Genomic DNA, 24,299 nt, shown 5'->3' with positions numbered 1-24,299 from the left:
ACCCAGTGGTGCTGTCTGTAGATGCGTCCCAGCATGGTCTTGGAGCAGTATGTTTACAACTTGTTATGCCAGTGGCCTTTGCATCTACAGCACTGATGGAGACAGACACACATCTCGCTCAGATAGAGAAGATGTTGGCTCTTGTTTTCGCGTGTGAATAGTTTCATGATTTCATTTACGGGCAAGCAGTATTGGTGGAGACAGACCACCAACCCCTGATAACTATCCTCCGGAAGCAGGGGAAGATGATGAAGCTTCAAGGCTACAATCTGGATGTGGTTTACAAGAGGCAAAGAGCTGTTTGTAGCTGACGCCCTGTTGCGGGCTCATCTCCCTATGACAGGCCTGTAGGACACAGAGTCCTTTGATGTCATGACTGTGCAGGATCTGTCCTCTCGGCGTACTGAAGAGTTAAGGGCTGTGGTGGCAACAGACGTCACATGCCAGCTCTCAGAAGTAATTCTAAATGGCTGGCCAAAATCATTAAAAGGAGCTTCCCCAAGATGGTCGCCCCCCTGCTATGCCATAAGAGAAGAGTTTACAGTACAGGATGGGCTCATACTGCGGGGTCAAAGGATGCTGATCACCTTGTCCTTACAACAATTCTATACAGGCCAACTGCATCAAAATGTAGAGCAAGGGAGACTATGAACTGGCCCTCAATGTGTGCTGACATAGAGAGGTGTCCCGCAGTGCTCTCTGTAATGCTCTTAAACCCGCGTGAGGTACGCTCAGCAAAACACTTATTGGAAAAGTGTCAAAGAGACAAGTCCGATATTCAGGCTACGTTGCTGTGTGTGCCCAACCGTGCCTCAAAAAGGTTTCTCCTGCGCAGAGACTGTTTGCCAGCAGGACTAGGATAATGCTTCCACAACCACAGATATGCTTCACCCTGCAGTGGAGACACAGTTGAAGGATGCTCTGACACAACAGAGAATGAGGGGAGAAGTGTACTATGACCTCAGTGCACAGCAGCTCAGTCCACTGGAGCCTGGACAAACTGTCAGGATGCAGACGCCCCGTGGCTATGCCCCACAAACAAACAGTTACGTTGTCACCTCAGATGGCACAGACTCTGTGAGGAATCGTCAGCAACTTTTGCTGGTGCAAGAACAGGACCCTGATTCAAAAACTGTGTGTGTGTGTGTGTGTGTGTGGGGGGGGTCAAACTCCCTTATTCACCCGTACGTTACAGTGGCCAAAACCATTCATCTTGGGGAAATGGGGGGAGCGGGGGTTGCAAAATGCAATAATATCAAGCATTTATAGACCATTTATAAAATGGTAATATATATATATACACACTACGGGTCAAAAGTTTTAGAACACCTACTCATTCAAGGGTTTTTCTTTATTTTTACTATTTTCTACATTGTAGAATAATAGTGAAGACATCCAAATAACACATATGGATACATGTAGTAACCAAAAAAAGCATTAAATCCTAATTTTATTTTAGCTTTTAGATTCTTTAAAGTAGCCACCCTTAGCCACCCTTTGCCTTGATAACAACTTTGCACACTCTTTGCATACTCTTTGCACACAAACCAGATGGGATGGTGTATCGCTGCAGAATGCTGTGGTAGCCATGCTGGTTAAGTGTGCCTTGAATTCAAAATAAATCACAGACAGTGTCACCAGCAAAGCAACCCCACACCATCACACCTCCTCCATGCTTCACAGTGGGAAACACACATGCAGAGATCATCCGTTCACCTTCTCTGTGTCTCACAAAGACACGGTGGTTAGAACCAAAAATCAAAAATTTGGACTCATCAGACAGAATTCCACCTGTCTAATTGCTCATGTTTCTTGGCCCAAGCAAGCCTCTTCTTCTTATTGGTGTCCTTTAGTATCAGTTTCTTTGCAGCAATTCGACCATAAAGTCCTGATTCACACTGTCTCCACTGAACAGTTGATGTTGAGATGTGTCTGTTACTTGAACTCTGTGAAGCATTTATTTGGGCTGCAATCTGAGGTGCAGTTAATTCTAAAGAACTTATCCTCAGCAGCAGTGTTAACTCTGGGTCTTCCTTTCCTGTGGCAATCCTCATGAGAGACAGTTTCATCATAGCGCTTGATGGTTTTTGCGACTGCACCTGAAGAAACTTCAAAGTTCTTGACATTTTCCTGATTGACTGATCTCCATGTCTTAAAGTAATGATGGACTGTCGTTTCTCTTTATTTATTTGAGCTGTTCTTGCCATAATATGGACTTGGTCTTTTACCAAATAGGGCTATCTTCTGTATACGACCCCTACCTTGTCACAATTTCTGATAAATCACATGCTTTTGTTTTATTTTCCTGTAAGTAAAATCAAGATTATGCCTCTACTGCCACCCGCCACCCCGTTCCCTGGGTGCCGATGACGTGGATGTCGATTAAGGCAGCCCCCCGCACCTCTCTGATTCAGAGGGGTTGGGTTAAATGTGGAAGACACATTTCAGTTGAATACATTGTTGTACAACTGACTAGGTATCCCCCTTTACCTTTTACTCCCCAGATAGGATATGAACACGTAAGCTACATCAAAAGTAAGTAAGATGGCACCGACATAGATGCTCGCCTTGCTTTGAGTTCTTAGGAAATGATGCAGTATTTAGTTTTTTTTATGTATTATTTCTTACATTGTTACCCCAAGAAATCTTAAGTCTTATTACATACAGCCGGGAAGAACTATTGGATATAAGAGCAACGTCAACTTACCAACATTACTGTTACGTTCCCCAGTTTCTGTGTTGTTGTAGGTTTGTATATTTCAGGAAATGGCTTCCTGGATTCCTAAAGCAGCTGATTGATCGGCCCCATCACTGATTGGAGCTCTGAACCGTCCCTCTCATCAGGGGATACAGCTGTGTCTTCAATTACCAACTCCTTCTCCATCTTGATAAAAGCCAGTGTTGCTTCATCAGAGGGGAGAGTTTCTTTTTATGTCCTGTGTTGGTTATTGTGGCTGTCAGTGAATGTTTTTTTTAATATTATTTTGTAGCTACTCTTTAGAGGTATGTGTATGACAATGGGACTTAGTGTTTGTGCTTATTAAAAATGTTCACTGAAAGTATTGGTACATTATTCAAACCAAATCAAATTTTATTTATCAAATACACACGGTTATGTCACGCTTGTGTGTAGAAACGGACTAAGCGTGAGTATCGTTCCACATCTTTATTATATTGTGACACTTAGCCAAACTATAACCAAAACACAAACCGTGACGACAGACGTGCAACATGCACTAACTCAAAATAATCTCCCACAAACAGAGGTGGGAAAAACAACTACTTAAATATGATCCCCAATTAGAGACAACGATGACCAGCTGCCTCTAATTGGGAATCATACAAAAACCCCAACATAGAAAAAAGAAACTAGAACACAACATAGAAAAAATAAACTAGATAAACCCCCCAGTCACGCCCTGACCTACTCTACCATAGAAAATAAGAGCACTCTATGGTCAGGACGTGACAGGTTAGCAGATGTTAATGCAAGTGTAGCGAAATGCTTGTGCTTCTAGTTCCGACCATGCAGTAATATCCAACAAGTAATCTAACAATTTCACAACAACTACCTTATACACACAAGTGTAAAGGAAAGAATAAGAATATTTACATAACAATATATGGATGAGCGATGGCTGAACGGCATAGGCAAGATGCAGTAGATGGTATAGAGTACAGTATATACATATGAGATGAGTAATGTAGGTTATGTAAACATTATATAAAGTGGCATTGTTTAAAGTGGCTAGTGATACATTTATTACATCCAATTTTTTATTATTAAAGTGGCTAGAGATTTGAGTCAGTATGTTGGCAGCAGCCACTCAATGTTAGTGATGGCTGTTTAATTCTGTTTCATTTGTTACCAGTGGGGGAAGGGGAACGCACCTTGGGACTGTTTAGGCAAGAGGCCTGCAGGCATTAATAACCCGTAGTATTTAATCTGTCTATGCACACTAGGTAAGACCTGGGCAGACCACCCCCTGTATTTTGGTTAGCGAGCCAGGTGGTGCTAAAGGTTAGGTTAGAAGTGGGAAGGCAGGTTAGGTAGGAGAGGGGATTCCTTAATGTTTACTTTCTTTGCTTTGGTTCCATCCAGGTCCTTTTCCCCACATTACCGTGTTCAGGAATAATAAATGGTATTAAGTGGTATTTTTCTCTGCCTTTGTCGTCCTTCCCCACACCTACGATCACGTACTTCTTTCACTCCACGGGGAGTTGAGATGTAGCAGGATGTTGCGTTCCCTCCTTCAAGAGGCATATGTAACAATTACGACCAGCTATACGACTTTCCTGAAGCGGATCCTCTGTGCGGACCACCACCCAGGACAATGGATCTAATTCCAGTAGTTGACCCAAATCAACTGCACCGCAGAAGGGGCAGACGAAGAGGCCACCTGGTCAATCTATTCTGAAACACACATCAATCAGAAAATCAACCACTCAAAGCTCTGTCTTAATACAGCGCTCAGGGTATACCAGTGGTGTTTTCATTTCCTGCTACACAAAGCAATGTAAAATAAGGTGCTAACAATGATCTTTATTGTTGACAATGATTTTTAGTGCAAACAATGATCTGTAATGCTAACATGAGATGAGTCATAAATCCTCCCAGCGTCACAGTTTCCCTTGAGTAGATTGGTGGGTTTGGACGTCTCTTGTTTGCAAGGATGACGTTTTGGCAAACTTTGTTCTCAGTGTCACGTCCTGACCCTAGTAAGATGTAATTTTCTATAGTAGAGTAGGTCAGGGCGTGACGGGGTGTTTTGTGTTTTTCTATGTTTTCTATTTCTGTTTAAGTTCTAGTTTTTCGTTTTCTATGTTGGGGTTGTTTGGGTTGATCTCCAATTAGAGGCAGCTGGACCTCGTTGTCTCTAATTGGAGATCATATTTAAGTAGGGGTATTTCTTCCTGGGTTTTTGTGGGTGAATAATTTTTGAATAGTGTGTTTTCTCTCTGCGTCACGGTTTGTCGTTTTTGTGGTTTCAAGTATTGTATTGCATTTAGTTTCACGGTAAATAAAATATCTGGAACTACGCTTTGGTCCGATCATTTAAACAGCTGTGACAGAATCACCCACCACAAAAGGACCAAGCAGCGTGCCCAGGAGGAGCAGGGATCCTGGGCTCGGGAGAAAAGATAATGGAGGACGTCCTGGACCTGGGAGGAGGTAATTGGGTTGTGCCATGGTGGAGATCTTTGTGGGCTATACTCGGCCTTGTCTTAGGACGGTAAGTTGGTGGTTGGAGACATCCCTCTAGTGGTGTGGGGGCTGTGCTTTGGCAAAGTGGGTGGGGTTATATCCTGCCTGTTTGGCCCTGTCCGGGGGTATCATCGGATGGGGCCACAGTGTCTTCTGATCCCTCCTGTCTCAGCCTCCAGTATTTATGCTGCAGTAGTTTGTCGGGGGGGCTAGGGTCAGTCTGTTACATCTGGAGTATTTCTCTTGTCTTATCCGGTGTCCTGTGTGAATTTAAATATGCTCTCTCTAATTCTCTCTTTCTTTCTCTCGGAGGACCTGAGCCCTAGGACCATGCCTCAGGACGACCTGGCATGATGACTCCTTGCTGTCCCAGTCCACCTGGCCGTGCTACTGCTCCAGTTTCAACTGTTCTGCCTGCGGCTATGGAACCCTGACCTGTTCACCAGACGTGCTTGTTGCACCCTCGACAACTACTATGATTATTATTTGACCATGCTGGTCATTTATGAACATTTTAACATCTTGACTATGTTCTGTTATAATATCCACCCGGCACAGCCAGAAGAGGACTGGCCACCCCTCATAGTCTGGTTCCTCTCTAGGTTTCTTCCTAGGTTTTTGGCCTTTCTAGGGAGTTTTTCCTAGGGAGTTTTTCCTAGCCACCGTGCTTCTTTCACATGCATTGCTTGCTGTTTGGGGTTTTAGGCTGGGTTTCTGTACAGCACTTTGAGATATCAGCTGATGTACGAAGGGCTATATAAATACATTTGATTTGAATTGCAGGGGACAAGACCTTGCCATGGAAGCAGGTGGCGACGGTGTATGCGGAACGGGCAACGCTATGAGGAGCTAGCCCAACGGAAGCCCGAGAGGCACCTCCCCAAAACATTTTTTTGGGGGGGGGCACATGGGGAGTTTGGCAAAGTCAGGTGTAATTTTCTATAGTAGAGTAGGTCAGGGTGTGACAGGGAGTGTTTTTCTATGTTTTCTATTTCTGTTTAAGTTCTAGTTTTTCTATGTTGGGGTTGATCTCCAATTAGAGGCAGCTGGACCTCATTGTCTCTAATTGGAGATCATATTTAAGTAGTGGTTTTTGTGGGTGATTAATTTGAGTAGTGTTTTCTCTCTGCGTCAGTTTGCGTATTCAAATATTTAGTGTATTGCGTTTAGTTTCACGGTAAATAAAATATGTGGAACTACGAACACGCTGCACTTTAGTCCAATCATTTTAACAGCTGTGACACTCAGGTTTGTTCTCATCTTTCTTTTTTCCCCCAACCATTTTGTTATTTGGCGCAAGTGAGATTAATCATCGGCCTTATCAAGACAGGAAAGAAGCCCACGGAAAGTAATGGCAATTTCTTCTGAGCTTCTGGAGGGGGGTATACCTATTGCAGGCTGAGTGTATAGGTGTGCATGTCCCCATGTATTTGCGGTAGCAGTTCTTGACGTCAGTCTGAAAGTAATGTGGGTAATCTTTTTTTTGTGCTGGACTTTGAGTAAGTCAGGTAACGGTAAAAAAACTAATTTCCTCTCTACCTCATCCGTGACTGTTTGTCCGATTGATGAAAAAGGAGTCAACTGATATTTCCATGGTAAGGACTTTTTGTCAAGAGAGACAAGTGAGTCAAAAACAATGTTGGCAAAGTGTAGATAACAGTTGTTAAAGATGTGTGAGACTTTGGTCATACCATCAGCTTGCATATCTGCTTCCTGCTCGTTTTCAGCAGCCCTTTTGTCTTTGAAAACCTCAAATGCTGTTTCTGCCAGTTCCAAAATGTCTTGTGCAGAGATGGAAAGAACTTGGACTCAGCTCTTCAAATGGTTATTGTATACTTGCACCAGTATATCAGCAACAAATGAACTCTTAGGAACTCTTTTACTATTTTAACCTTACTTCTCCGCTTCAACATAATCCCTCATATCAATATAAAAAACAAGCAAGAGCTTGAGAAAAAAAATGGCTTTGCATAAACTTCTCTGAAGCTAATCGTAAAACGGACACTTGCATTTGGATTCTTTGGCTTACATTCTGCCGATCATCCACAGTGATTTCCCTCTTAGCATATCATTGACGGATATTGCTGCACCTCTTCTCCATAAACGTTTGTCAGGAAGGTCCTTGCAGTATCCCTACTGGTCACACCTGCCATAGCCAATAACTCAACACACTGCTCTGCAATCAGTGGGTGAGCAATGCTGACTGCAGCATAAATTGAGACTGCAGGAGGTGGGAGCCAGGGATGTAGGCATTCACCAGTGATAAGAAAGCAAGACGTTAGACATTTTTTTTTGTCTTCTATTTTTCCTGACATCTGAAATGGTACATGTTTTTTGAACATAATCTCCACAAATGTTCTTGCATTATGTTAAAGTCATGAAACCAGCAGTAGGAGCACAGTGTTCTGGTGGCCTTGACTGCCTGCAGTGAAAAGGTGAATCACCTGCTTGGCGATAGCGGTGATATCTGAGGTAGGACCTGTTAGAACAGCACACCTCAGTGTTTTCCTCATATCCCAGAGCACCTGCTTGGCCAGAGTGGTTCCCCCACTGCCTGGCTGATGCAGCAGTTTGATGGTAGAAGGCAGGTCACCCTCATCATAACCATCTCTTTTGATAAAGCGTGTTGCTTTATAAGTTGACATTGCCCTTTCAGCCCAGTAGAGGTTAAGCCATTGAGGTGGGGCTCCTCGGTCTTAGCTACTGCTGAGTCTATGTCCTCTTCTTCAAATGCATTTGAGTACAAAACATCCAGAAGTGAAATGGATTCCCTGATATCCCTTCTACCATAAATGTCATGACTGCGGGCAATGGACAGAGATGACACCTTGTGTGCCATCTTTACTGTGTCCTGACTCAAGCGTAAACCAAAAATGAACAGTTTTCTGAATATTAGTTGTACTTCAGGTGATGGTATGGTCTCTGAAAAAGGAGACAGTAATGTTTCAGTAAGAATGTCGAAGGGCATTAACAGTTATAAACAAAAGGCTGATTACAGTATATCTTTGACTTTGTTGGGACGTTCATTGATCTAGCTAATGGATTGACAATGGATGCCTCTGAAAATTACAGACAGTGTGTGCTTTTCTTCTTGTTGCTACCCTCATCTACAGTGCATTCGGGAAGTATTCAGACCCATTCACTTTTTCCACATTTTGTTATGATACAGCCTTACTCTAAAATGTATTAAATAGGGTTTTTCCCCTCATCAATCTACACACAATACCCCATAATGACAAAGTGAAAACAGGTTTGTAGAAATGTTTGCTAATTTATAAAAAAAAGAACAACTGAAATATCACATTTACATAAATATTCAGACCCTTTACTCAGTACTTTGTTGAAGCACCTTTAGCAGCAATTACAGAATTGAGTCTTCTTGGGTATAATGCTACAAGCTTGGCACACCTGTATTTGGGGAGTTTCTTCCATTCTTCTCTGCAGATCCTCTCAAGCCCTGTCAGGTTGGATGGGGAGCGTAGCTGCACAGCTATTTTCAGGTCTCTCAAGAGATGTTCGATCGGGTTCAAGTCAGAGCTCTGGCTGGGCCACTCAAGGACATTCAGATACTTGTTCTGAAGCCACTCTGTTGTCTTGGCTGTGTGCTTAGGGTCGTTGTCCTGTTGGAAGGTGAACCTTCTCCCCAGTCTGAGGTCCTGAGCGCTCTGGAGAAGGTTTTCATTAAGGATCTCTCTGTACTTTTCTCCGTTCATCTTTCCCTCGATCCTGACTAGTCTCCCAATCCCTGCTGCTGAAAAACATCCCCACAGCATGATGCTGCCAAAGCCATGCTTCACCGTAGGTATGGTGCAAAGTTTCCTCCAGATGTGACACTTGGCATTCTGGCCAAAGAGTTCAATCTTGGTTTCATCAGATCAAAGAATCTTGTTTCTCATGGTCTGAGAGTTTTAAGGTGCCTTTTGCCAAACTCCAAGCGGGCATATGCCTTTAACTGAGGAGTGTCTTCCGTCTGGTCATTGTACCATAAAGGCCTGATTGGTGGAGTGCTGCAGAGATGGTTGTCCTTCTGGAAGGTTCTCCCATCTCCACAGAGGAACTCTGGAGCTTTGTCAGATTGACCATTGGGTTCTTGGTCACCTCCCTGACAAAGGCCCTTCTCTGCAGATAGCTCAGTTTGGCCGGGTGGCCAGCTCTAGAAAGTGTCTTGGTTGTTCCAAACTTCTTCTACTCAAGAATGATGGAGGCCACTGTGTTCTTAGAGACCTTCAATGCTACAGATATTTTTGGGTACCTTTCTCCAGATCTGTGCCTCGACACAGTCTTGTCTCGGAGGTCTACAGACAATTCCTTCAACTTCATGACTTGGTTTTGCTCTGACATGTACTGTCAACTGTGGGACGTTATACAGACAGGTGTGTGCCTTTCTAAACCATGTCCAATCAATTAAATTTACCACAGGTGGACTCCAATAAAGTTGTAGAAACATCTCAAGGATGATCAATGGAAACAGGATGCACCTGAGCTCAATTTCGAGACTTATAGCAAAGGGTCTGAATACTTATGTAAATAAGGCATTTGTCAAACACTTCTAAAAGCCTGTTTTTCACTTTGACTTTCTGGGGGATTATAGTATGTATATATTGATGAGCAATTTATTTTATTTAATCCATTTTAGAATAAGGCTGTAACAAAATATGAAAAAAGTCACGGGGTCTGAATACTTTCCGAATGCACTTTAACTAACCATGGGAAATACTGGTAACTGGGTTATTCACCATCACTTCAACCATCCACATTATATGCATAGTTCTGGCCCATATTTACAAGGTATCCGAGACTGAGTGCTGATCTAGGGTCACGTTTGCTTTTCAGATCATGAAAAATAAGCCAAAGGGGGACCATATCATGCGTCTCAAAGTAGGAATTATATCGGATGCCTTTAAAAAAAATTAACAGTGATCTTTTACACAAAGTTTTATATTTTACAGTCAGTCTAAATTCTGCATTTGAACGGATTTAGAAATCTGGAGGAAATAAATACATCCCTTTTTTAATACTAGAGAATATCTGATCCTAAATTGTACTGTTATTTTCTTAATGAAGTTTAATAAGAATTATTGTACATTTGAATAATTGATTGATTGAAGAATTACAAAGTAAGATGTATTCTGAGTAAAAGCGCTGGTATTAAATAAACTACTGTTGACTTATTTCACCTCAGGGAGGAGTTAAGGTTGTATGGATGACTGATAATCAAATACACCCAGGAAGCAACACACCACACACACACACACACAGGGTGGTGGGCTACGGACCATTGCTAAACAAATACACCTCAACTTATCTTCCCCATGTTTGGCTAATAGAGGGTTGTGTTCACAAGGCACCAAATGGACGAAAACAGATTGAAACAGGGATATATATTTGGAATCAGTGATTTTTTAAGTAGTAACACCAATTAAATAAAACTGGGGTAAAAATAGGTATCTTAATAGCCTATGTTTTTATGGATCTATGCAATATAATAAATACGTTTGTTCACTTTCTAGCATTCAAAATAATAGATATCTCAGAAACATGTCACTACACCTCTACAAAATACCAGTGGATCAAGCCGATTTGCTAGTCCCCAGTAGTTTCTAGTTCATCAAAACATATGTTTTGCTGTATAAAGGACACAAGTTTTCATATTAAATAACAGTTAAATGGGAAATTGTATTATATTTCATGTTTTTGTCATTTGGAAGTGTTTTTTTTTTTACATGGTGCCAATGTCAAGGGACAGCATTTACTGCCACAATTGAATAATGACTCAAAAGATTCACACAGTTTCCAAAAGGTTGACACAGTCAGTGATGATGAGACAGACAGGGACAGAAAAGGTTGAAGTTGTGTAACTATTGACACATCAGGGAGGGGATGAGGTATTACAGGGGCTGAGTCGCTGGCTTACTGGTATTCTTCCATGCCGACCCTGGGAGGGGTGCGTCACTTGAGTGGGTTGAGTCACTGACGTGGTCTTCCTGTCTGGGTTGGCGCCCCCCCTTGGGTTGTGCTGTGGCGGAGATCTTTGTGGGCTATACTCGGCCTTGTCTCAGGATGGTAAGTTGGTGGTTGGAGATATCCCTCCAGTGGTGTGGGGGCTGTGCTTTGGCAAAGTGGGTGGGGTTATATCCTGCCTGTTTGGCCCTGTCTGGGGGTTTCATCGGATGGGGCCATAGTGTCTCCTGACCCCTCCTGTCTCAGCCTCCAGTATTTATGCTGCAGTAGTTTATGTGTCGGGGGGCTAGGGTCAGTCTGTTACATCTGGAGTATTTCTCTTGTCTTAGCCGGTGTCCTGTGTGAATTTAAATATGCTCTCTCTATTTCTCTCTTTCTTTCTCTCTCTCGGAGGACCTGAGCCCTAGGACCATGCCTCAGGACTACCTGGCATGATGACTCCTTGCTGTCCCCAGTCCACCTGGCTGTGCAGCTGCTCCAGTTTCAACTGTTCTGCCTGCTGCTATGGAACCCTGACCTGTTCACCGGACGTGCTACCTGTCCCAGACCTGCTGTCCCAGACCTGCTGGAACCCTGACCTGTTCACCGGACGTGCTACCTGTCCCAGACCTGCTGTCCCAGACCTGCTGGAACCCTGACCTGTTCACCGGACGTGCACCTGTCCCAGTGTCTTTGGAATTCTGTTCCCAATGTTCATAAACCGAACTTCAACTAAACTACTCAGTCTGCCCCCCAGAGGGTGTAAGATTCTGGTTGAATGAAGCAGACGGAGAGCCAGCCTACAATTGGTCAGAATGTTTATTTACGAGAGCTCTGAATATCATACAATGTACACAGCCTTTTATACCTGACATTTGGTCATACCCCTTTACAAATGCCCCTCCTCTTCTTTAACACTGTCAATGCTTATTTACAAGTCTTCTCCATCACATACATTGCTTATCATATCCTGCCCCATGTTACATAATCTACTGCAAGCCTAAAGGTTTCTCCCCTCCCTGGGTGGGGAGACCTTCTTCCTGTTATCAGTTTCACAGTGGTCACAAGTTGTCTTCTGTCTGGTAACAGTTCCCCTTTTCCCTTGAATGTCTTGCCTACATTGCTAAATCATTAAGCTTAAACCTTTCCAACACACACACATTAGTACATTCATCTTATAATCACTCGGTTATACCTTTTCAGGGTGAAATCATTTAGTCAAACCTTTAATCATATAATTTCCATTACACCCAGACCTGCTGTTTTCAACTCTCTAGGGACAGCAGGAGCGGTAGAGATACTCTCAAAGATCGGCTATGAAAAAGCCAACTGACACATACTCTTGAGTTGCTGACTTGTTGCACCCTCGACAACTACTATGATTATTATTATTTGACCATGCTGGTCATTTATGAACATTTGAACATCTTGGCCATGTGCTGTTATAATCTCCACCCGGCACAGCCAGAAGAGGACTGGCCACCCCTCATAGCCTGGTTCCTCTCTAGGTTTCTTCCTAGGTTTTGGCCTTTCTAGGGAGTTTTTCCTAGCCACCGTGCTTCTACACCTGCATTGCTTGCTGTTTGGGGTTTTAGGCTGGGTTTCTGTACAGCACTTTGAGATATCAGCTGATGTAAGAAGGGCTATATAAATACATTTGATTTGATTTGATGAGGTTCCATGGAACACTGCTAAACAAATCCCCCTGGAAAACAACACCACACATGCAAACACAAACAAACACACGTGGCGGAAGAATCAGAATTAGTTAGGTAACATAGATAATTAAGATGTCTTATCTGCATAATATGCTTATATAAAATGCTTGTATTAAAATGTATCCTTTGGGACTCTGGTGTTGGCAGTTGCACTTCCTCCCTCAGCTGGGGCTCAGTTACTTGGGGCCCAGAGAGGGGAGAGGTCAGGCTCGTCTTTCACATGTCCCTGGTGCTATGCAGAATTTGTATTTTTTTATTTCACCTTTATTTAACCAGGTAAGCTAGTTGAGAACAAGTTCTCATTTACAACTGCGACCTGGCCAAGATAAAGCAAAGCAGTACGACAGAAACAACAACACAGAGTTACATGGAATAAACAAGCGTACAGTCAATAACACAATAGAAAAAAATAAAGTCTATAAACAGTGTGTGCAAATGGCATGAGGTGGTAAGGCAATAAATAGGCCATAGTAGCAAAGTAATTACAATTTAGCAGATTAACACAGGAGTGACAGATGAGCAGATGATGATGATCAGATGATGGTGTGTAAGTAGTGATACTGGTGTGCAAAAGAGCAGCAGAGTGAATAAAAACAATATGGGGATGAGATAGGTAGATTGGGTGGGCTATTTACAGATGGACTATGTACAGCTGCAGCGATCGGTTATCTGCTCAGATAGCTGATGTTTTAAGTTAGTGAGGGAAATGTAAGTCTCCAGCTTCAGCGATTTTTGCAATTTGTTCCAGTCACTGGCAGCGGAGAACTGGGAGGAAAGGCGCCCAAGTAGGTGTTGGCTTTGGGGATTACCAGTGAGATATACCTGCTGGAGCGTGTGCTACGGGTGGGTGTTGTTATCGTGACCAGTGAGCTGAGATAAGGCGGAGCTTTACCTAGCATAGACTTATAGATGACCTGGAGCCAGTGGGTCTGGCGACTAATATGTAGTGAGGGCCAGCCGACTAGAGCATACAGGTCACAGTGGTGGGTGGTATAAGGCGCTTTGGTAACAAAACGGATGGCACTGTGATAGACTACATTCAATTTGCTGAGTAGAGTATTGGAAGCTATTTTGTAGATGACATCGCCGAAGTCGAGGATCGGTAGGATAGTCAGTTTTACTAGGGTAAGTTTGGCGGCGTGAGTGAAGGAGTCTTTGTTGTGAAATAGAAAGCCGATTCTAGATTTAATTTTGGATTGGAGATGTTTGATATGAGTCTGGAAGGAGAGTTTACAGTCTAGCTAGACACCTAGGTATTTGTAGTTGTCCACGTATTCTAGGTCAGAACCATCCAGAGTAGTGATGCTAGTCGGGCGGGCGGGTGCGGGTAGTGAACGGTTGAAAAGCATGCATTTGGTTTTGCTAGCGTTTAAGAGCAGTTGGAGGCCACAGAATGAGTGTTGTATGGCATTGAAGCTCGTTTGGAGGTTAACACAGTGCCCAAAGAAGGGCCAGATATATACAGAATGGTGTCGTCTGCATAGAGGTGGATCAGGGAATCACCCGCAGCAAGAGCGACATCGTTGATATATACAGAGAAAAGAGTCGGTCCAAGAATTGAACCCTGTGGTACCCCCATAGAGACTGCCAGAGGTCCGGACAACAGGCCCTCCAATTTTACACACTGAACTCTGTCTGCGAAGTAGTTGGTAAACCAGGCGAGGTAGTAATTTGAGAAACCAAGGCTATTGAGTCTGCCGATAAGAATACGGTGATTGACAGAGTCGAAAGCCTTGGCCAGGTTGATGAAGACGGCTGCACAGTACTGCACAGTACTGAAGACGGAGCTGTTGGCCGGGGTTGGGGTAGCCAGGAGGAAACCATGGCCAGATGTAGAGAAATGCTTATTGAAATTTTCGATTATCATGGATTTATCGGTCGTGACCGTGTCGCCTAGCCTCAGTGCAGTGGGCAGCTGGGAGGAGGTGCTCTTGTTCTCAATGGACTTTACAGTGTCCCAAAACCTTTTGGAGTTAGAGCTACAGGATGCAAATTTCTGTTTGAAAAAGCTAGCCTTTGCTTTCCTGACTGACTGTATGTATTGGTTCCTGACTTCCCTGAACAGTTGCATATCACGGGGACTATTCGATGCTATTGCAGTCCGCCACAGGATGTTTTTGTGCTGGTCAAGGGCAGTCAGGTCTGGAGTGAACCAAGGGCTATATCTGTTCTTAGTTTAACATTTTTGGAAAGGGGCAGGCTTATTTAATATGGTGAGGAAATTACTTTTAAAGAACGACCAGGCATCCTCAACTGACGGGATGAGGTCAATATCCTTCCAGGATTCCTGGGCCAGGTCGATTAGAAAGGCCTGCTCACAGAAGTGTTTTAGGGAGCGTTTGACAGTGATGAGGCATGGTCGTTAGACCGCGGACCCACAGCGGATGCAGGCAATGAGGTAGTGATCGCTGAGATCCTGATTGAAAACAGCTGAGGTCTATTTGGAGGGCAAGTTGGTCAGGATAATATCTATGAGGGTGCCCATGTTTATGGATTTAGGGTTGTTCCTGGTGGTTTCCTTGATAATTTGTGTGAGATTAAGGGCATCTATCTTAGATTGTAGGACTGCTGGAGTGTTAAGCATATCCCAGTTTAGGTCACCTAACAGAACAAACTCTGAAGATTAATGGGGGGCAATCAATTCACATATGGTGTCCAGGTCACAGCTGGGAGCTGAGGGGGGTCTATAACAGGCGGCAACAGTGAGAAACTTATTTCTGGAGAGATTAATTTTAAAATTAGAAGCTCGAACTGTTTGGGCATAGACCTGGAAGGTATGACAGAACTTTGCAAGCTATCTCTGCAGTAGATTGCAACTCCTCCCCCTTTGGCAGTTCGATCTTGATGGAAAATGTTGTAGTTGGGTATGGAAATCTCAGAATTTTTGGTGGCCTTCCTAAGCCAGGATTCAGACACTGCAAGGACATCAGGGTTGGCGGAGTGTGCTAAAGCAGTGAGTAAAACAAACTTAGGGAGGAGGCTTCTGATGTTAACATGCATGAAACCAAGGATTTTTCAATTACAGAGGTCAACAGATGAGAGTGCCTGGGGACATGCAGGTCCTGGGTTAGCCTCCACATCACCCGAGGGACAGAGGAGTAGGATGAGGGTACGGCTAAAGGCTAGCAAAGCTGGTCATCTAGTGCGTTGGGGACAGAGAATAAAAGGAGCAGATTTCTGGGAGTGGTAGAATAGATTCAGGGCATAATGTGCAGACAGGGGTATGGTGGGGTGCGGATACAGTGGAGGTAAGCCCAGGCACTGAGTGATGTTAAGAGAGTTTGCATCTCTGGACACACTGGTTATACTGGGTGATGTCACTGCATGTGTGGGAGGTGGGACAAAGGAGGTATCTAAGGCATGTACAGTGGAACTAGGGGCTCCGCAGTAAACTAAAACAATGATAATTATCCTAAACAACAGTATACAAGGCATATTGACATTTGAGAGAGACATAAAGCGAGGCATAAAGCAATCACAGGTGTTGATTGGGAGAGCTAGCTAAATCAACAACGGGTAAGACAACAACAGCTGATCAGCTAAGACAACCTTCAACAGGTAAAATGGCGATGAATGGGCAGAGAGGGTCGGTTAACTCCATACAGGGCCTGAGTTCGGGACTAGGGCCAACAAATAAACAAAGGTAAACAAAGTGGAGTACCGTGATAAATGAACAGTCCAGCAGGCATTAGCTATGTAGCCAAGTGATCATAGGGTCCAGTGTACAGCAATAGATGGAACAGGGAAGCTGCGGGGTAGTCGTTGCTACGCTAGCACGCGGGAGACACAGCGTTTAAAGTTAGCAGTCCGGGGTAAGTAGAAGTGTCTGCTCCGTCGTCCGGCAAAGGCCGGTTGAAGGCACAGCCGATGGAATTACGTCTGCGGACCAGTCGTGGTGGTACAGTGGGGCGCCGTGTCGACGAAGGGACCGGGCCAGATGGCGAAGGAGGTATTGTAGTTGTGGTAATTTCGTTTCCTAGCCGGGAGATGCACCTGGCTCATGGCTAGCTTCGGAGCTGGGTCACTCAGTGGCAGCTAGCTAGCTGTGATGACCAATGGTCCAGGGTTTACAGCAGGAATCTGGCGTTGTATTGGAGAAAAACAGTCCGAGGCTGGCAGGTATTATCCAGGCTAAAAAAACAGCTGGTACCTGAGCAGAGGGTAAAGGCCGCTAGCAGCGGCTAACAATGACTAAATTGCTAGTAACTTAGCTAATTAGCTGGCTACCTTCTGATGAAAGTTTTGGCTATAGGGTCAACAACAACAAAAAGCGGATCCGTGTCACATTGAGTGAGGCGGGTTACCGGAAGGTATATTTAATTAAAAAATGGAAAAAGAGATTGAAAAATGAATTGGAATATATACAAAAAAATACGAAAAATACAAAAAGTTAACGAGAGGACAACAAACCACGTTTGCACTGCTACGCCATCTTGGAATAGAAGAATATCAGAAAGAGAAGAGGACAGGAGGGAACATTGTCTTCATATGTGAATGTGTCTTTACCTATTCTAAACCATGTGAATGGATGGCGTGATTAATGGGGAACCAATTACTTGTCTCCACAATGTCTGTGTGCTTGTCACTCCCTCCTTTGGCCTTGGGGGAGATAAGGTCTGAGAAAAGATGTGTGTGGTTGTGTCTGGAACCATTGTATGTCATCTCTGATGTTGCACCTATCCTGGGGTAGTGTATGACCTAGAGGCTCACTCCCCTCAGTGAGCTTGTCCAGGCGTGTGGTCAAGAAGGGGTTTTAATTGAGATGGGAGTATCTGAAGTTAACAATTGATTTATGCCATAGAATGAATTGGTGTTTCTGTGCTATGAAGTACCAGGAATGAGATTGTTTTAGGGGCCAAACTGAACAATGAGAACAGTCTTCCACACATCTGTTGATTTTCATGTAGACTGAGGGGTGGATCTTTGCTATAAAACATTTGTCGGGGCTCTCAACGAATCATCTGAGGGCGGTTCGGCGACCAGCCATCGCTATTGCAGAGCTCTCATTAATAAAGATTCAGTTCAAGTATAACTCTGACTTGTGTGATAAGTTTGTCTCTCCTCATTTGATAATACAGAAATTAACCACCACATATGCACACACACACCCACCCACACCCACACCCACACACACACACACACACACACACACACACACACACACACACACACACACACACACACACACACACACACACACACACACAAACAAATGCAAACACACATGGGGTGGTGGGCTACGGACCACTGCTAACCAAATACACCTCACCTTACCCTCCCCATATTTGGCTAATAGAAGGTTGTGTTCATAAGGCACCAATCGGAATAAAACAGATTAAAACAAGGGGTGAGGAACTACCTGATCTTATCCAATAACAAACCCACATTTTTGTTTTCCGTTGCAAAACGTTGCAAAAAAAAATTCTGCTGTGTGCCCTAATGAACATGACCCAGGTTTGCATGTTTGCCAGACAGAGAGAGGAAAGAGAGTAAGAAGAATCCATCACGCACACTGAGACAGAGGAGAGGAGCGAGGGATTCAGCAAAGGACAAGTTAGCCCTGTCAATACAGGTATGTTCATTTTATGTTTGGATATACTGTTTTATTATTCAAAACCTTGGCTAATACTATAATAAAGAATGATGATAATATATAAGTAAAGAAAATGGGTTATTGTCACATTAGTGAAAGGTTATTGTTGTTGTGGTATGTGTGACATGGAAATGCTGAAATGGAAAATAATAATATATCCACATCCTACAGCAAATTGCAGGTGTTGGATATCCAGAAATAGATCATATTAACTGATAATTAAAAGGGGGAAATGTTTTATGTTATTCATTCATATTGACTGATGAATATGTTGCTACACCCCAGATCCATGGAGTGGAGTAGGAGAGCTATCCCTGTCTCTGGTGAGAACTAAATACCTACCAGGGTTAAGGTCAATTCTATTTCAGTTCCAGTCAATTCAGAACGTAAACCACATTCCAATTAACCTGTTAAACTCTGAGAGATTCTTATGACATTGCCAGGAATAAGATTTGAGTTGCATTTCCAAAAAGGCCTGTAGCTTTCAAAAGAACCAATCAGAATTGAAAAGATAATTTAATTTCAGTGTACTTCCTGAATTACTGAAATTGAATTGACCCCAACCCTTCCATCTAAAAGTCAGAGATCTCTGATGATCAGCATTACCCTATAGCACGTTACACAACTTGTCATATAATGTTATCGAAGTGTATTATTAATTCATAATATTATTGTTGTTTTACAGGGATTTTCCTACTCTTTTTGAGGGTCACCATGCAGATAGGTAAATGGATTTTTAATAAAGCAGACAGACAGACAGACAGACAGACAGACAGACAGACAGACAGACAGACAGACAGACAGACAGACAGACAGACAGACAGAAACAAACAAACCAAATCAACTAATCAATGAATTAAGTATCAGTATTAGCCACTGTGACAGAAGCTAGGCCTAATAATACATTTAGTTCAGTTAACGTCCCAATTAACGGTTACTAATTACATTTGATAAAAGTTGGTGCAGGTGTGTGTGTGTGTGTGTGTGCAGGAGGTATTTCTATATATCTGAGGTGTATTTACTTGGAACCAAACGGAACAATATGGCCGACACAGGGAGGGACTAATATGAACTAACCTGTAAAACGTTGTCAGTTGCAAAATGTATGGTTAAGGTGTGCACTAATGAACAAACCTGTGTATTATATCTGTCTCTGTCACTCAAACAGACAACGTGGCATTGAGAGGAGTGGCTGCTCAGTCTTCCCTTTTTAATCGGCAATATAGTCCAAGGAATGTCATTGATGGAAACCGCAATTCTAACTATAACAGTGGTGGATCCTGCAGCAGCACTGAGTTTAACACCAACCCCTGGTGGAGAGTGGACCTGCTGGATGTGTACAGAGTGACAGCTGTCACAATTACCAACAGAGGAGACTGCTGTCCTGAGAGACTTGATGGTGCTGAGATCCGCATCGGTAACTCACTGGAGAACAACGGCATCAACAACCCCAGGTGACACATAATGTAGACATTTGTACATATTTATTTATTCTCTTGTAGGTTTAGATATGGTCTTCATGCTTCTGGAGCTGTTCTGTGTCTGTATAACACCAGCATCAACAACTCCAGGTGATAAATAGACATCAGTACATTTTTATGTCCTGTCTTGAAGGAGTTTGGATACATTGGTCTTCATCCATGCTTCTGTAGCTATTCAGTGGTTATATATTTAACACAATGACTGTCTTCTCTATGGTACATTGTAGAGAGTCCTCATTCCCCCTCTATCTCTCTCTCTCCCCCTCTCTCTTTCAGATGTGCTGTCATCCCCAAAATACCAGCAGGACAGACCAACACCTTCCAGTGTAATGAGATGGAGGGTCGCTACGTTGTTGTGGTGATCCCTGGACAGAACAAGATTCTCACTCTGTGTGAGGTGGAAGTATATGGGAATCCTGCAGGTAATCATCTGTAACTGTCTTCACTCTTCACATTCATCATCAAGTAACATTTACGTTACGCTTAAATAGCAGAACATCAATGTTCTGGAAGTATAAGTAATGTGCCTGCTGACAGGAACATCACTCTAGATTTCTGTCATATTCTTATTAGCTAGACTTGCTTCTGCAGTCACACTTTTAATGTTGTATTTATGTCTTGTATAGAGATTGTAATAATAACTGTGAATTCTTGAACTCTTATTTCAGACCCATCCACCCCTTTTCCCTCCCCCTCCCACCACTACTATCCCCCATCTTCAACACATGTCAAATGTAATTTCTGTATTAAAACATTTTCTCTGTCCCTGTAGTAAATGTCGCTTTGAAAGGAGTGGCCAGCCAGTCATCACTGAATGGGTATGGCCAGGCTCAGAATGCCATTGATGGGAACAGAGAATCAAACTATCCCCTAGGATCCTGCACCCACACTACACAGGAGACCAACCCCTGGTGGAGAGTGGACCTGCTGGATGTAACCAGGGTGACAGCTGTCAGTATCACCAACAGAGGAGATAGTAGTCCTGAGAGACTTGATGGTGCTGAGATCCGTATTGGTAACTCACTGGAGAACAACGGCATCAACAACCCCAGGTGAGTAGTGAAATAGAATAAATAACATTGTACTGTAATTCTGTACTGTAGTACAATAATCATGTCTCTTGCTCTCTTCCCCACCCCCTGCTCACTCTTCATCTCTCTCCCCACCCCCTCTCGCCTCTCCCCCAACCCCCTCTCTCTCCATCTCTCTCCCCACCCCCTCTCGCCTCTCCCCCAACCCCCTCTCTCTCCATCTCTCTCCCCACCCCCTCTCGCCTCTCCCCCAACCCCCTCTCTCTCCCCACCCCCTCTCTCTCCACCCCTCTCTCTCTCCCCACCCCTCTCTCTCCCCCCACCCCTCTCTCTCCCCCAACCCCCTCTCTCCATCTCTCTCCCCACCCCCCCTCTCTTACCCCATCACTCTCTCTCACCCCCCACTCTGTCCCCCACTCCCCTATATCTCTCTCCTCCCAAACACCTTCTCTCTGTCCCCCCACACAACCTCTGTAATATAATAATGTTCTTTGCTCTCTCCACCATTCCCTTCTCTCTCTCTCTCCCCCACCCCATCTCTCTCTCCCCCCTCTTACCCCCGTTCTCTCTATCCCCCACACCCCCCTTCTCTCTCCCCATCTCTCTCTATCCCCCACCCCCTTCTCTCTCTGTTCACCCATCCCCCTTGCTCTTCCCCATCTCCCCCCCCTTATCACACCCCTTCTCTCTCTCACCCCCACCCCCCTTCTCTCATCCCCCTTCTCTCTCTATCCACCCATCCCCCTCAACTCTCTGTCCCCCCCACTCCCCCTCTTACTGTCCAACCACCCCCACTCTCTCTCAATCCCCCACTCCCTCACGCTCTCTTCCGCACCCCCTCTGTCTCTGTTCCCTCACTCCCTCCCTCACTCAAATCAATTTATTTTCAATTTTCTCTCTCCCCCTCTCAATTTTCTCACCCCTCTCTCTTTCTCTCTCTCTGTCCCCAATCCCCCTTCTCTCTCTCCCCCCACCCTCTCTTTCTTTCAGTTGTGCTGTCATCCCCAAAATACCAGCAGGAGAGACCTACACCTTCCAGTGTAATGAGATGGACAGTCAGTATGTTGTTGTGGTCATCCCTGGACAGAACAAGATTCTCACTCTGTGTGAAGTGGAAGTATTTGCCACGGTCAAACCTCCAGGTACTTCTTCACCAGTACATGTATGTATTCTGTCAGTGAAGGTATGCCGAATAATAACTTTAACGACCAGAATTTCTTTCCTGTCCGACATAATTTAGTGGAGATGATAATTGTTTTCCAATGCATGTTTTTTTTATATTGAATGGGTTTTTTTGTGACTCGGTGGGAGACAATGGAAATTAGTAGAAATCTGTGTAAAATATACCGTAAAACTCTATAATCTGGCAGTGTGACATTTTTTTTCTTCAACAATGTGCGTTATAAAAAGAACACTGTTTATGCATCGCTCAGCTTACTAAACTCTAGTAAAACAATCACCTTTTGAGTTTTGTGGTATTTACGGTATTTTGCACAGATTTGAACTATTTTGCACCGTGAAAGATAGCACCAAATGTATTTCAGCCCCCAAGTCAAAGAGAACGGTGGTGAGGATGAAGATCCAATCAGATGCTGATCTGACGGACCAGGCAGTCGGTGACCAGCTCCTACAGCAGGTGAGAGAGAGGGAGAGGGAAAGAGAAAGAGAGAAATAGAATGTATCTGTGTATATGAACATTTGTCTAACCGCTTGTGCTTTCATCTAGCTGCATGTAGAGTTTCTGAAGCAGGGTGTGTCTAATGTTCAGCTGCGCTGGAGGACTCAACCAGATGGACAGATTTTCCACTGTGAGGAAGAAGAGAAGGAGGGCGGATCCACACAGACAGGTAACAACAAGGAGCATATTACAGACTGTTGTTCTTATTGCAACAGACAGGCATTGAAGACATTGTGCTTTTATCAGAGTTGGGGTCAATTCCATTTCAGGAAATAAATTGATATTTCAATTCCAATTCCAATTTTCCTCATTGTGTTTCAATTATGAAAATGTTGAAGTGGAATTTCAGTTTACTTCCTGAATTGACATGGAATCGACCCTAACTCTGGGTCTTATTATCGTATTGCCAAGTTGTTATTGTAAGAAAATAACGTGTTAGCGAGTCATAACTCAATTAATACCTTAAAGAGTTGTTGTATGTCATGTCTCTTCCAGGTGATTGTGGAACTGAAGGGGGGTAGCCTGGTGAGAGACTCCAATGAGACAAAATAGTTTTAAGATTGGACTGAATTGACGACATAATCTATCTACCATAAAACTTAAATTAAATTCAAAATCTCAAATAGCCGCCTGTCCCTTTAATTAGCCAGGCAACGGCACACATTCCAGCAAATAAACACCTATTTCAAATAAACACTGTGTCTAAATTAATTGTTTACAAGGTTACCATGAATTACCATGAATTGTTTATGAGGTTTAATGTTTGATTTGTCACATGAAATAATTCAGTAAGGATTCAAAAGAATTATGGCAATCTTCCGTTTTTAATCGTCTAAGAAAGTACAAGCCATTGGCTGCGAACAGCTGAGAACTGCTAGATATGAACTGGCAAGCACAAAAACATCAACAACTTTGGAAGTACAGACCCCCAGAAATTGGCACCCCAGTAAGAACTGACGAAAACACAGTAAAAGATGGGAATAATTTTTCTGTCAAGGAATGTTTTTTTTTATAGAGGCATGCTGAGACAAAACAAATGTGACACAGTGTGTAAATGATAACACATTAGTGCAGGAAATTGATTAAAATGCTGGAAGTTCATGCATGAATTAAACAATTAACTATGCAAATGTGTAAAAACCTGTGTGCATTAAGGAAATAGATGCCTGGCTTAAATAGAAGCATATATCTAATATTTTACCTTTATTTAACTGGGCAAGTCAGTTAAGAACAAATTCTTATTTTCAATGACAGCCTAGGAACAGTGGGTTAACTGTCTTGTTCAGGGGAAGAATGACAGATTTGTACCTTGTCAGCTCGGGGATTTGAACTTGCAACCTTTCAGTTATTAGTCCAACAGTCTAACCCCTAGGCTACGCTGCCACTAGGCTAAGCTGTTGTGTTCAGTGATTTAAGCAAATAAATGCAGAGGTGATTATTTGAAGTTTTCCTGTATTTAAATGTCTGTATAAACAACATTATTCCTTTCAACATGTATAAGGTAATATGCAGTTTTGTTCCTATTTGTTTCAAATAATGAACATGGTTTAGTCAAGTATATTATTACAAGCCTGCATTATTTTTTACTTACAAAAGAAGCACCAATGAGTTAGCCAGCCAACTTTGATAAACAACCAAAATAAAGACAGATT

The 24,299-nt window shown here is 43.4% G+C and overlaps 1 protein-coding gene across 1 annotated transcript; it reads left to right on the top strand.

Annotated features, from left to right (window-relative positions):
* The first annotated feature begins 882 nt into the window (after nucleotides 1-882).
* Nucleotides 883-23,370, top strand: LOC115194981 (uncharacterized). The gene is made up of 8 exons (XM_029754884.1): nucleotides 883-1,087; nucleotides 19,626-19,911; nucleotides 20,215-20,360; nucleotides 20,711-20,990; nucleotides 21,960-22,111; nucleotides 22,514-22,605; nucleotides 22,696-22,816; nucleotides 23,143-23,370. Exons 1-8 carry the CDS (start codon nucleotides 883-885, stop codon nucleotides 23,166-23,168), a joined length of 1,308 nt encoding a protein of 435 aa, XP_029610744.1. The 3' UTR covers nucleotides 23,169-23,370.
* Nucleotides 23,371-24,299: the final 929 nt, after the last annotated feature.

The sequence above is a fragment of the Salmo trutta genome, chromosome 5 (genome assembly GCF_901001165.1).
Source record: "Salmo trutta chromosome 5, fSalTru1.1, whole genome shotgun sequence".
Taxonomy (NCBI): domain Eukaryota; kingdom Metazoa; phylum Chordata; class Actinopteri; order Salmoniformes; family Salmonidae; genus Salmo; species Salmo trutta.
This window is presented reverse-complemented; position numbering and strand designations above follow the sequence as displayed.